We start from the raw sequence: 13,143 nt of genomic DNA, 5'->3' as shown, positions 1-13,143 counted from the left end.
TACTATGGACTGCCTCTTCTGGGGATCCCGGGTTGTCGTCCCAGCTGCCCTTCGCCAGAAAGTCCTCCGCCGCCTCCACGAGGGTTACCCAGGCATTGTGCAAATGAAATCCCTATGTTGCAGCTATATCTGGTGGCCCTCTATGGATGCGGACATTGCTAGTTGGGTTCAGCAGTGCCCGCCCTGCCAGGCTGTCTGTCCTGCCCCACCCACCATTCCTTCCCGGGAGTGGGACTCCCCCTCCGCCCCATGGAGCTGTCTTCACATGGATTTCTTTGGCCCCATGGAGGGTCGCACCTCTTTCTTGGTTGTTGACGCCCTATCCAAGTGGGTAGAACTATTCCCTATACGTTCCACTACATCAGGCGCCACCATCCAAATTTTAGATGCCCTTTTCATAACCCACGGCATTCCCGACGTCCTTGTCTCCGACAACGGACCTCAATTCACCTCCGATACTTTCCAACAATACTTGGCTAGCCTGGGCATCCGCCACGCTCCGGTGGCCCCGTAGCACCCAGCCAGGAATTGCTTGGCGGAACGCGCTGTCTGCTCAGCCAAGGAAGCTCTGGCATGGCTGCGTTACCTTCCCTGGCCTGCCAGGCTTCAGGCATACCTCTGTGCCCAGCATTCTACTCCGTGCCAGGCGTCCGGCAAGTGCCCTTCCGAAATTCTCATGGGCCACTGGCTCTGAACCACGCTAGACCGCCTCCACCCCTCTTACGCCCCTTCGAATCTCCCATTGAGGGAGCCCCCATGGGTTTTTCTGGTGGGGGAGGGTGTCTTCGCACAAAATTACACAGGAGAACCCAAGTGGCTTCCAGGCGTAATAACAGAATTAACAGGGTCCTGTTCTTACAGAGTCCAACTCTGCGACGGACGACTTTGGTGGCGCCATATAAATCAGCTGCACCGCCACGAGACATCACAGTTGCACTACCAGCCAGCCGCATCAAATCCGCATCCGCCATCAAACGCCACACACCAGCCACAACCAGCATGCCCCAGCCTTCCCAGCTGCGTGCTGTCCGCTGAAACCACGGCCGGGAACTTACCTTTGAACATTCGCGCTGGTTGAGGGGCCGGGCCTTCAGCTCAGCTGCGTCACAACCACGGACCTCCTCCTCCAACAACTATGGCGGACACTGCCAGACTGAGGGATTCCCAGCGCATGCGCAGACGACCACAATATCTAAATGATTACGCATGCGCAATCCAAGGGAAAGGAGTGTTGCATCCGCCCAGACACAGCCGACAGCCGCAGCCAGAGCCTGAAGAAGATCCGATTGGCTCAGGCGCGGCTGCCGGGAGAAATGCCACCACTCGATTGATTCCCCACCTGACAGCTGTCAGTATAAATAGCTGTCAGGTGGGCATTGTTCTGTTCTCCTCCCGTTCTTGTTAGCTTTCCTAGTTGAATAAAAGGTTACGTTGAAGAACCCTCTCCTGTGTCTGTCTGAATTTAAAAGTCCCCTTCATGCAGGGCTCCCAGGAAGCTAGAGAGCAATTCACGGGGATCCCTTAATTGGACTTTAGCCTCGGGACATTCCCCCTGTCCCCATGGTCCACATTCGCTCTGAGCCAGACGGCAATGCTTCCTCTCACGTCACGTGGGCAGAGATGGGCGGATTTCCTGGCAGTTTTTCTCCTAACCCCCCATGTGGTGGAGAAAGCAGCCCCAGGTCTGGCCATCCAAGTTTTACTATTTATTTAGATTTAATTTAATTTCTATTATTCATTGTGTTTCTGGTGATAGGATTATTGATCTCCCAGGGAACAGGTAGCCTTATGAAATTACTTCACAGGCATTATAATGCAGGGGCAATCTGGGCAGTAACCCAGAGAGAGATGATTCTGTCACTGAAATAGAAAATCAATAGCTTAAATCAAGCAAAGCACCTTCCAAAAATCTGCCCAAATGATGGATTAGAAGAACTGGTCAGAATCCCAAAGCTCCCCCCCCCCTGCCTGCCTGGAAGCTATTTCCCTCAGTAAATTATAGTGTTAGAAGGGACCAAAGGATCATCTAGTCCATCCTTCTGCAAAGTGCAGACATCCCGAGATGGGGAACCTGCAACTTCCACAGGTAAAGACTTCTCTGCAAAGAAGGGCTCTCCTTCAGAGGAACTTTTTCCTCCTGCTTACATGAGATCCAGGCAGCTGCAACCTGTGCCCAAGACTTCTGGGACTACTTTCTGTGACCATGGATGGTGGCTCCTCCCTGGAGCTTCTGCTTGTCTCCCTGGACACAACTGCCAGGCCTCCCTTCCTTCCAGCTCTGAGTTCTGCTTCTTCTCTGCTGCTCTTCACTTTCAGGGACGCATAGAGACGTTCGCAGGAGCCTTTGCCCATAGTAATCACAGTTTTTTGAGAGCTGCTTCTGCCTCTAATCCTTTGGTCCCATACAGAGTCTCTTTTCTCCCACCCAATCCCCTGCCCTCATGTGCCAGGAACAAGAGGAGAAAATGACATCCTCACTCAGCAAAGTCCAACATCCTTTGGACCCCCAACCCCGAAGTCCTGCACCCCTTGCTTCTATAAGAAGCCGCTATCAAGGAAAACTACTCCAGCTAAGCTTGGAAATATTCTGGAGTTATTAGAGCCAAATAGGGAAGGTCGAGACAGATGACCTCAAATTCTGTGAGCAGTTGAGCTAACGTAAAAATGACTGTTTTTATTTTAAGAAACGCTATTTGTATTCCCTCGTGCTGAGCCAAGTGCAGCCCTTGCCCCAGCTCCTTCGCCCCACTGCAGGACCCTGAGGGGCGGAATACACGTGGGCTTCAGGCACGGCCTACATGGCCTGCTGCCCCTCTCCTCCTCTGGAATGGCCTGGCTTGTCACTTAGTTCAGCAAAAGGGAGGCTTGGGCTGGTGCTTCAGGCCCCAGGGGCATCTCAGCCTCGGATCAACCGAGCCAGCCAGCTGCCAAGCGGAGCCGAGCAGCAGCAGCTCAGGGCTGGGCTGGCAGCTGGGCCTCTAATGCTCTTCAGAGCTGGATCCACCCATGCAGGATGGAGCCCCAGGGCCATCTGGCAATGTGGAGTTGGGGGCATTCAAGATAAAGGGGGGGAGGGGCAGACTCCTCCAGCAACATGGCGGCTTTTGAGCCTGGCTAAGGCCCCCACCCAGCGGGACTTGCCCCACCTGGAAGGGGAGGTCCGCCCACTGACCTTGGCAGACCTGCTCTGCACCAATCCTGCTTTGGGCTGGAGCCTGTTGGGAACCTGTTGGGACTCTCTGCAGCAAGTCTGTGCTTGGTGAAAGGTCTGGATGGGCTCCAGCTTGCTCTGCTCCAGGGAGGGCTGGCACGCCAAGGCCGGAAGCTCTCCCCACATGGGTGGCAAAACCCAGGCAAGTCAGGCAGCTTTGTGCACACCACAGGACGGTGGCACAGCCCCATCCCGGAAGCAGCCTGCAGCCAGCCAATTCCCACAGCAAGGAATGGATCTCTCTCCCAGCTTCCTGCAGGGGCCTCTTCAATGATGGTTTAATCTTTCACAGGGGCATAGAGTCCAACCAGTGGCCTTCACTGCCCTCCACGGCCCCCAGGAGAAAGTGGTAGCCTCTGCCTGGCAGCCACACCAGATTCAACCAGGAGACAAAGACCATAAAAGACCTGCAACCAGATTCCAGAAGCTCCCCCCGCCCCAGATAGCAGCACTGGGTGGTTAGATCCAGACTGTGTGATGGTGACCACAAAGTGTCCAACCACACCTGTGTTTCATTGGGAATAACTGGGGGTGTTTAGCCAAAGGTCCCCCCACAAGGAAGGACAGCTGAATGCACTGACCACCGAGGCTCCACCTGTTTACTTTTCACAGGCTTCTTAGGGTTGCACTGCTACAGGTCATGGAAGGGAGGATTCCACGGACAGAAATTCTTTAGGTAAAGAGAACTGCCAAAAAATAAGACCTGGAATTCATCGCTCACCCTTCCAATGCGAATCATTTTGGGAACAGTCCAAGGCAGCTTGGAGCTAAGAAGTAAACAGGTGCAAACTGCAGTGGCTGAAGCAGCAAAGGGAGGGAAGGTGGAAGCAGCGGAGAGGCTTCTGGGGCTCTGTTGGGAGTGAAGGGAAGGCACAAGGGAAAGACGGAGGCAGGAAGAAGGCCGAGTCCTCAGCCTCTACAATGAAGGGGAACAAGGAGGGAGGCCTCCTGGTTTTTCCAGCTGTGAACAGAAGGCAAGGCTTGGCAGGAGTAATAAGTAAGGCCAACTCAATCTCCTTGACCCAGTGACCAGTTTAATTGCTCTTGTGAATACAACAGGTATTCAACAGTCTGTCAAGTGATCCCAGTTGAGAACAAGGCAAAACGTGGGCTGGACTTTGTCACATGAGATGGGTAGACAGAGCCTGGCAAAACGTGTTGGGTGGTGCCCTGTGCCACAGAGCCTACCTTCAACACATTTATAAAGGACTCGGATGAGGGGCTGGAAGATAGGATAAAAGCATTTGCAGATGACACAAAGACAAAGATCATCATAAACATTTTAGAAGATGGATCAAGACTGAGAAAATGATCAGATACAGAAAGTAGCAAAAGGAATTCTGACAGAGGTAAATACCTCACCCATCTTGCTGACCAAAGGGGGATACTATCTACCTTGATTCCAGCAAATCTTTTGATAAGGTTCCACAGGGTATTTTCAGATAAACTGCTTTGGATAGCCCCACTCTGAGGAGGGCCCACAAATGTACTCGGAAGACTCCAGGTGGAGCAGGGCCGGCAGAGTCAAGGAGTTCCCACAAGGATTTCTCTTGGAGCTGCTATTACTCAAAGTATCAATTCATGACCAGAATAAGGGCTGCTTATCACATCTGTGAATTATAGGTAGGAGGGGTGTTTGCAGGTTCACTCCTGCATTCTTGCCAAGTATTGCTGTGTCTGAAAGATATCGCCCTGGCCATTCTCCAAGCCTGATAAAGGTCGGTAATTGTGAACCATCTTGAAAGATTGTGGGCCAGGACTTTGCTGGAAAAGAATTTACTGTAAATTAAATAAAAGGGGTTTATTGAGACAAAGACTCAGTTTCGTGCTGCTGTGGAAGCCTAGGTCAGAACATGCTGAAAACTGGAAACAATTGCTGACTTTTGGTAAAAGTATTGTAAAATGTGGTCATATTACTGCAGGATGCTGCAAATGGCTATGTGGCAGGGAGCAGGATTGGTGTGGGTTTGACAGGGCAGCACGGGGGCAGGGCAGCTGTGGTCCTCCACAAGGGTTTCTCATGGGAAAATGAATTGTCCACGCTTGGGTTAAAGGGAACAAGACGTCCTTTAATAAGAAGCAAGAAGTGTTCAGTTTAGGTATGTGTATGTACAAGGTGGGGTATTCATGGTTTGGAAACAAACAATAAGTGTGAGAAGATCTTGGGGTCATTGACAATAAGCTGCACCTGAATCAATAGTGCAAGGCAGCTGTGAGGAGGGGTCTTAAAGGAAAAAAAGTAAGTCCTAAACATGTATTGAAAACTTCCTGTGCTCAGGATTAAAGGAAACTCGCCCAAAGTTGTAAAATATGTCAATCCAAAGGTTTCTAACAGCTGAAAAGAAGTTAACAAGCAATTTCCAAAAGTGATTAGAAAAGGGAGTCTACGCACTCAGTAAGCTTTCAAAGGAGCTTTGAGCAAGCTGCTAATTCTCTCATCTCCCAGAATGCTAAACCCAGAGACGACCTCTATCTCGTGACCTCCTCATGAGGAGTAGCTGCCTGGAGCACTTGTTGTTGTCAGTTGTGAAGTCGTGTCAGACCCATCGCAACAATCTCAAGAGAAATTATGAAGAGCTGGTAGACTATGCGTAGTCTTTGACTTATGACCGCAATTGAGCCCAAAATTTCTGTTGCTAAGCAAGACAATGGTTAAGTGAGTTTTCTTCCATTTTACAACCTTTCTTGCCAGTTACTAAGTGAATCACTGCCATTGTTAGATTAAGTAACACAGTTGCTAAGTCAATCTGGTTTCCTCATTGACTTTGCTTGTCAGAAGATTGCAAAAGATGATCACATGACCCTGGGACACTGCAAATGCCATTAGTACGAACCAGTTGCCAAGTGGATGCATTTTGATCAGGGGACCATGGGGATGCTGCGATGGTCCTGTGAAAAAGGACCATAAATAACTTTTTTCAGTGCCATTATAATCTCAAATGGCCAATAAAATAATGATTGCACTTGCTGGCTCTTCCTTCCCTGGGATCATCAGTGCTGCTTTTAGCAAATTCTGGCTGGCCAAAGACTGTGATAAAGGTATTTGATTTCAGCCAAGCAGGTTCACAGAGGACAATGGAGATGATACAGGATCTTGAGGACATGGCCTATGAGAACAGACGGAAGGAATCTGGGATGCTCAGTTGGGGGGGGGGGAGATCTGGGGGATTTTATGAGAAATCTATGATTCTATGACTATGACTACAGGGCTATGAAGGGACAACAACAGATAGCAGGACTTACAAAAAGCATCTAAGTGTCTTGATGATTACCAATTGGAGATGAGTCAATCATAGGATGTAATGTGATTCAGTCTACAAGCCGGCACAACCCCAGACTGCTTCAACGGAAGTAGAGCATTAAGATCAAGATCAAGTTCCTCTCTATTCTGGATTGGTCTGACCACACCTAGAAGGGCAAGCACTGTGTTTCAGCATCAGTGAAATACTGTGGTATGATTGAGGGATACAATTTAATAAAAAGGAAATGAGAGTCCTAGATGGTTCTGCCAATGCTGTTCGGCAGGCAAGAAGAGGGCAAGAGAGAAATTAACTATGAACTCAAGTCTTCAGGGCCAGCTTCTTTCCCTCCCACGTTATCACAGGAATCACCAAACCCTTCACTGTAGTCTTTGAAAATTCCTGGGGGACTGGTGAGGTCCCAGATAATGAAAATGTCAATTTAATTTTCAAAAGTGGGGAGAAGACAACTTGGGAAACTGTAAATCTGCCACCCTGATGCCCATCTTGGCAAAGTCTTCAAAGAGATGATCAGGCAGGAGCTAGCATGGACTTCTCTCCCACAAATTGGGCCAGGCTTACATTAAGTGGCTAGACTAATAAATCAAATCAGGAACGACACAGAAGTATTTGGACCCACCAAAACTTTCCACAACCTCCACGATGTTCTCCTTCAAAACAGGGTAAAACCTGGGTTAGATGATACAGGTTGTCCTCGACTTACAACTACAACTGAGCACAAAATTTCTGTTAAGTGATATTCCCACTGACTGCTTGTCAGAAGTTTGCAAAAGGTGTTCGCATGACCCATAACCCCACAACTGTCATAAATGAGAGTCAGTAACTAAGTGCCTGAGTTTTGGTCACGTGACACAGGGATGCTGTAATGGTTGCAAGTGGGGAAAATGGTTGTGTCACTTTTTCCAATGCCATTGTAACTTTGAATGGTCACCTTGTAAGTCAAGGACCACCTGAGGAAAGTACTGAGGAGAGGGCTGTGTAACATTTGGTTCCTGCGAGGCCTCATGAAGACGACACAATGCATAGGCATTGTGGAAGCCGCCACAAAGAACCAGCAGCCAGGCAGGCCTCAGAAGCAGCTGGAGAAAGAAGACTTGGGGTGGCTGGACAAGTCAAAGGGCAGAGATGGGAGGAGACAGGCAAGTCGGGAAGTTGAAACACCCACCAAGGAGGTAAATGCAGGCAGCTGCTAGATGCCCCAATGTTTATTACATGACCTTGGGGCTGCTGCAAAGTGATCAACTTTGATGTTGATCACTGCCAGCTGGACGGCACCTTGTAATTTCAAATGATCTCTGAATGAATACGAATTGAGCAAGCAAATTCAGCAGATGCCTGCAAATAGGGAGGTATCTGGAGCACAGAAGATGGGTAGAACTTATTCCAAGTTTCCTAGACCCAGGACAACACCCGGGGTGGGGGTGGGGATTCTAACCACAAAGGAAGCATCAGAACATCTTTCCAGAAGACCCACTGTTACACAGTGGATCAGCTGCCTTGGGAGTGGTAGACTGGCCTTCACCAGAGGTGTTTAAAGAGCATCCAGATGAGCATCAGCCAGGATGCTAAAGTACAGGATATCTGTCCTGGACTGGGGGCTGGACTCCAATCTTAGACTGTCTAATGGCGTTACAGTGAAGTCATGAAAGTGCAGAGTGGCTGTGTAGAATTCTTCAAAGAAGCAGTGAATTGTCTTCCCTGAGAAACGTTGTGTTTGAACTCTCCTTGGATCATGCAAATTGTCTGTGGTGTGACAAGGGCAAGCACTCACTTGAAGCTGCACTCCCCGACGAGCTAGGGCCACTTTTACTCCCACTGGCCCCACCCTCTCTCACATCCTGGAGAGGAACAAGCTTCAACACCAGCCTGCAATTCAAGAAGAGGCAGCCCGGCCACCCACCCACCCCCAAGTCCTGGGGCCCCGGGATTTAAGAGTGTCCCATCCCATCCCAACCACCAGCAGATCAGAAACCCCTCCAGGAGAACCCTTTGTTTCCAGTCTGGTTTTGTTAGTGTGCGCTTTGTTGCATGATGACTCAGAGAGTGCATGGAAGTAAATATTTCATAGTTTGTTCTTCTTGGTCCTGGGCGGATAGTCCAAGTGCATAAGAAATGGAGACAAGGCAAAAGCAACGATAAGCTGCTCTTTCTCTGCTGAAGAATTCAAGGCCTCTTATCCTTGCCATTGAGCATTCTGGGAAAACTGAAAAACCAGCCTGTTCAGGGTTCAGCTTCTGGGCAATTACAGTTCTGCTCTAACTTTCGGCTTTGCATCCTCTTGGAGTTCCTCTGGAAGATCCACTGACTTGTTCAAAAATATTTCATGTCAGTTCATCAGAAAAAGAAAACCTGACAACCTTATCTACTCTTTTTTCATGGAATGAAAGTTGTCTGCCATATTGTACTTGTAGCTATTATCCTTTTGTCTTGTTCTTGTAGCTACAGCGATTCTTCCTCCCGGCTCCCTTTAAAGCCAGACGAAGCAGTTCTCCCGCCCGGCCCTTCCAGCCGCGGACGGGCTGGCCCGGAGGACCGAGCCGTCCCCCACGACTCCAGCCCAGCCCGGCAGAGGCCTCTGCGGCTCAGCAGGGAGTCGCGGGTCGCGCAGGAAGCCCCCTCCCCCCCGGGGTTCTTAGGCCTGCCCGGTAGAGAACGCGCCGCCCCGTCGCGGAAAAGGAGGCGGGCCCAGAGTCCCCTTCGCGCCACCACCGGGGAGAGGTTCGTGTGGCGGCGGAAGGGTCCAAGGCACACTTGGGGGAGGGGAGGGGAGGGGAGGGGGGCTCTTAACAGGCGTCCTAAGGCTGCGCCGAATGGAAACCGGGACCGGCGAGCTCCCCTCGTGAAGATCTGCGGCCTTTTGCCCCTTTGCGGATCTTGCGCATCCCAAGCGGCCGGGGGGTCCCAAAAGCCCTGAGAAGCGGGAAAGGCCGGGCCGCCGCCGCTGCCAGCTTCACCTCCGGCGGGCCCAACCCAGAAGACCGGCTTGCAAACGCTCAAGGGGCGCCGAGTCCGCCCGACCCTCCCCTCCTTCGCGCCCCGGCAAGGTTGAGGCCGCGACTCCGCCCCGCGCGCCCACCCGCCCGCGGCTCGCCTACCGTGGCCGAGGCTCAGTCGGGGCACCGCCTCCCCGGGGGCGGCCGAGGGCAACAGCGAACCCAGCAGCAGCAGCAGCAGCGACGGCCTCATGGCGCGCGGGGCCCGGCAGCGGCGAGGTCGGCGAGTGCGGGCCGCGGAGGCGCCCAACCCAACTCGCGCTGCTCCAGCTGGCCAGGGCGGGTGTGGCGGCGCCTCCGCCTTCGGGGCGTGGCGGGCAGGCCCGTACCTGAGCAGGAGCCGCGCCCGGCCGTCCCTGCGGGGAGGGAGGAGCTGGGGCACCTGGCGCGCACCTGCCCGCCCCCCAGGGCGATTCCGCCGTGGTGGCCGCTGGACGGACCGGGAAAGGCGTCCTGGGGGGAGGAGGCTCCTCATCACTTTGGCCCCTCAAGATCCGCTAGCCGCTCACCCGTGAGCCGCGCGCAGAGCCCGGGCACTGGAGGCGGCGAAAGTGAGGCTGCTGCGGAGCGCCTCTTAAGGCCTCTTCGGAACGGGCAGCGTCCGGCGCCGCCTTATTCTTCCTGATCCGGTTTTTCCCGGACGGCCTCAGAGTGGGGAATGGTCCGATGGCTTCCTTTTGCGGATGCGCTACCAGAACACGCCACTGGAGGCGCTGTTGGGAACCAGGCCAGGAGCCGCCTGTAAGGCCTGGCCCCCTCCTCTCTGAGAACTCGTGAAACAAACATTTCAGAAGGAAACTTTTATTGAGAGAAAGTGATAGCAAGGAAAGCAAGGAAGGATCTGAAATTCCCGCTCAGAACCGTTAAACACTGCAAAAAATCCCTCCCCTGTGTCCAGCCAGAGGCCAGGGGAGCCAATCCACAGGGGCGAAGTTGTTGTGAGAACTTGAGCTGGGAGGGCCTTTTTTGTTTTGTTTTTAAAGTCTATGTCCTTTATTATCCTGTTGTCAAAATGTTCATTTTTTTGTTTATAATGTTTATTTTTTTAAACACAGATAATACAAACAGTACATATACAACTGAATACAAAAAGAAAAAGAAAGAAAAGGAAACACAGATTACAGTGTACTCCCTGGAGACTCCCCCCCTTATATTTCTTAGATATACAATATATTTCAATTGTGCCCTTATCCCCTCCAAAACAACATATATTCTTGAGGAGGTTTATTCCCTTTGCCTTCCACCAACACTGATTTTATATCTCCCCATATTTCATTATAATTATTTACTTTAATCATCCCTTTTTAAGTTTAATTTCTGTTAATTTAGCATTTGTTGCCACACTGCAAATTTTATTATACCACTAATTTCTTTGAATATCCGAATTTCGTCCCTAATATTTAGCCATCACTAATCTAGCTGCCATTATCAAATTTACAATCAATTCCTTTTTTGTTTCATTTATATCCCGTTTTTCCACCAACAACAATAATGCAATCCTCGATGACATCTCTAGATTTACATTCAACAATGCTCTAATTTCTCTAAACACCATGTCCCATATTTTTGTGCACTATCACAATCCCACCACGTTTATATGTTCCAACTTCTTTCTTGCACCTCCAACACATATTTGTATATGTACCATCTATTTGATTTAATTTACATGGTGTTAGGAGCACCTCCATATCACTTTATATCCATTTTCCTTAACTAACTGACATATATTTATATACTCTTCTGTTCCAAATATTTTCCAATCATTATCATTTGAAAGATTAACCCCTTCTACCATTAGAAGCACAGACTTAAAACTTGCTTAGCTTATGTATATATTGCTGACCATCAGATTTACAGTGCTATATTTTTTTTACATAACTCAGACAAACCCTTTAAGGTTTTTTTTTTGGTATTTTATATCTTAAATGCACTTATATGAATTAATTAATAGTAATTTGGACTTTAAATTTGGTTAAAAACCAATAATATAAAAAAATACAATTTTTTTAAAATGATAAATTTGAAGACAATTTTGCATGTTGTGGCAAATCATGACGCCTAGGAGGTTTTTCAATATTTTATTTGTTTTCAGCACATCAAAATACATGGAAATTAGATGAAAATAATCAAACAGCTTTTTTGTCGCAGACCTGTGTTATGGTTGTGATGTCTCACTGGCCAGGATGCTTCTCTGAATCTGAAGCTCAGGGACTGAGAGGGCTTAGGGTTCCCTTTGGCTGCAGGAGCTTCTGATTTCTGCTTCTCGGCTGAGGATCTTGGCTTGCCTTCCTTGTCCTGCATGTATTTGAAGCACATATAGTCACCTAGGATACTATTTCCTGTCAGGCAGGCAACACTGTGCATTGCCCAGGAAAACAGCAAGGAAAAGAAAAGCTGGTAATGGAAACAGGTAAAACTCATTTACACCATCCCTATCCACCATATCTCTCCTTTTTTTCCTATCCTTGTAAGCCATTTCATCTGTTACCTTTTGGGAATGGCAGTGGAACTGTCTGTTATAAATGTCCCTTTTCCCGGGATGGTCTGAGACTTTCCGTGCTGGGAAGGGTTGGACTAGGAGAGCTGCAGGGTCCCTTCCTGCCCAAGGAGTCTAGCCTTGTTTATACTCATCTACTGCATTTCTTCCTTTGCACGGTTCTTTGCACCTGGATCTGAATTCATCTCCACTGCAAGACCAGACCCCTGAAGGTATTCCAAGGCCTGGCTCTTCAGGCCTGGCTTTGCCACCCACCCACTCAAGTTCCTTTGATGTTTCTCCTCATACTCCCAGCAACAAGGAAGTTGGAATCAATGTCCTTCTCTGCCCTTCCATCTGGCTATTCCACACAAGGGACCACATCCGATCTACTTCCCTTAGGCAGCATTTGCAGGTCTTAAGGTTTCTGCATTCTTTCCCCTCTTCCCCTTAAGAAGCATTCTGTCCAGTAAACAAAGGCTGTAACAGGCATCCAAAGCACCCGCCTGGTCCCTTTGCCTAGGCCAAGCCAATGAACAGAGCCCAGGAGGAGACTTTCTGGGCCCAGGTATAATAGCAGAATCTTCAAAGCCCATCCTCCCTCCTGCCCTCTTCCCCTCCCCTTTGCCAGCACTGAGCCCCTGTGTTCGTCCTCTGACTGGTTCTCCTCGTGACTCTTGCATCCTTTTGTCAAGCTTACCCTCCGGATGGTTCTTGGCTGAAAGCTTCACTAAAACCGTTCAAGGGCTGCCCAGCTTTTCTGAAAAGGCAACAAGCCTTGGCCAACTTCCCCCAAAATAACCTGATACATCTGAGACCGGCCGCTCCTTTTCCCAGTCTGCTGGGTCAACCGATTTTAATAAGGGCTGTCTCAGTACCTCTTTTAAGCCTTCTGTGAATGAAGGGATGGCAGATATTTCAAAAATACGAAGAGCTGGACGAGCCGTTGCCAAGATGGACTTTGAGGCTCCCCCGCTGGGCATGAATTAAATCGCAGATCTCCAGACTCAACTCCTCTGCTTGGTTTGGCAGAAGATTCCCAGACTCATCTCGGCTCAGTCAGAATCTTCTTGTCTGCAGTTTTGCAGACAAGAATGAAGCCACCGATTCCCACCATTGTGCAAAGCTGTCAGGGTCTCTGTAGATCCCCAGAGTAGATGATGAGGCTACATCTCATCCGGCAGCCACAGAAGACTCCGCTCC

At 49.9% G+C, this 13,143-nt stretch overlaps 1 protein-coding gene across 3 annotated transcripts in view; it reads right to left on the bottom strand.

The window, feature by feature from the left end:
* The window catches only part of SEMA4B (semaphorin 4B), a 32,330-nt gene extending 22,342 nt beyond the window's left edge, over window positions 1–9,988 (bottom strand). The window contains exon 1 of one of the 3 annotated variants that reach the window (XM_087704424.1): window positions 9,567–9,988. In XM_087704424.1, coding sequence (XP_087560550.1) covers window positions 9,567–9,939 — 373 coding nt within the window. In that variant the 5' untranslated portion in view covers window positions 9,940–9,988. Of the gene's footprint in view, window positions 1–1,055; window positions 1,145–9,566 lie in introns of those variants that run through there. The other 2 variants (XM_087704423.1, XM_087704425.1) reach the window with 2 other exon arrangements.
* Between the last annotated feature and the right edge of the window lie 3,155 nt (window positions 9,989–13,143).

The sequence above is a fragment of the Thamnophis sirtalis genome, unplaced genomic scaffold (assembly GCF_051295495.1).
Source record: "Thamnophis sirtalis isolate CommonGarterSnake01/CBP01778 unplaced genomic scaffold, rThaSir2_p1.2 scaffold_2, whole genome shotgun sequence".
NCBI lineage: Eukaryota > Metazoa > Chordata > Lepidosauria > Squamata > Natricidae > Thamnophis > Thamnophis sirtalis.
Note: the sequence above shows the minus strand (reverse complement) of the source record. Positions and strands in the feature narration are given on the sequence as shown.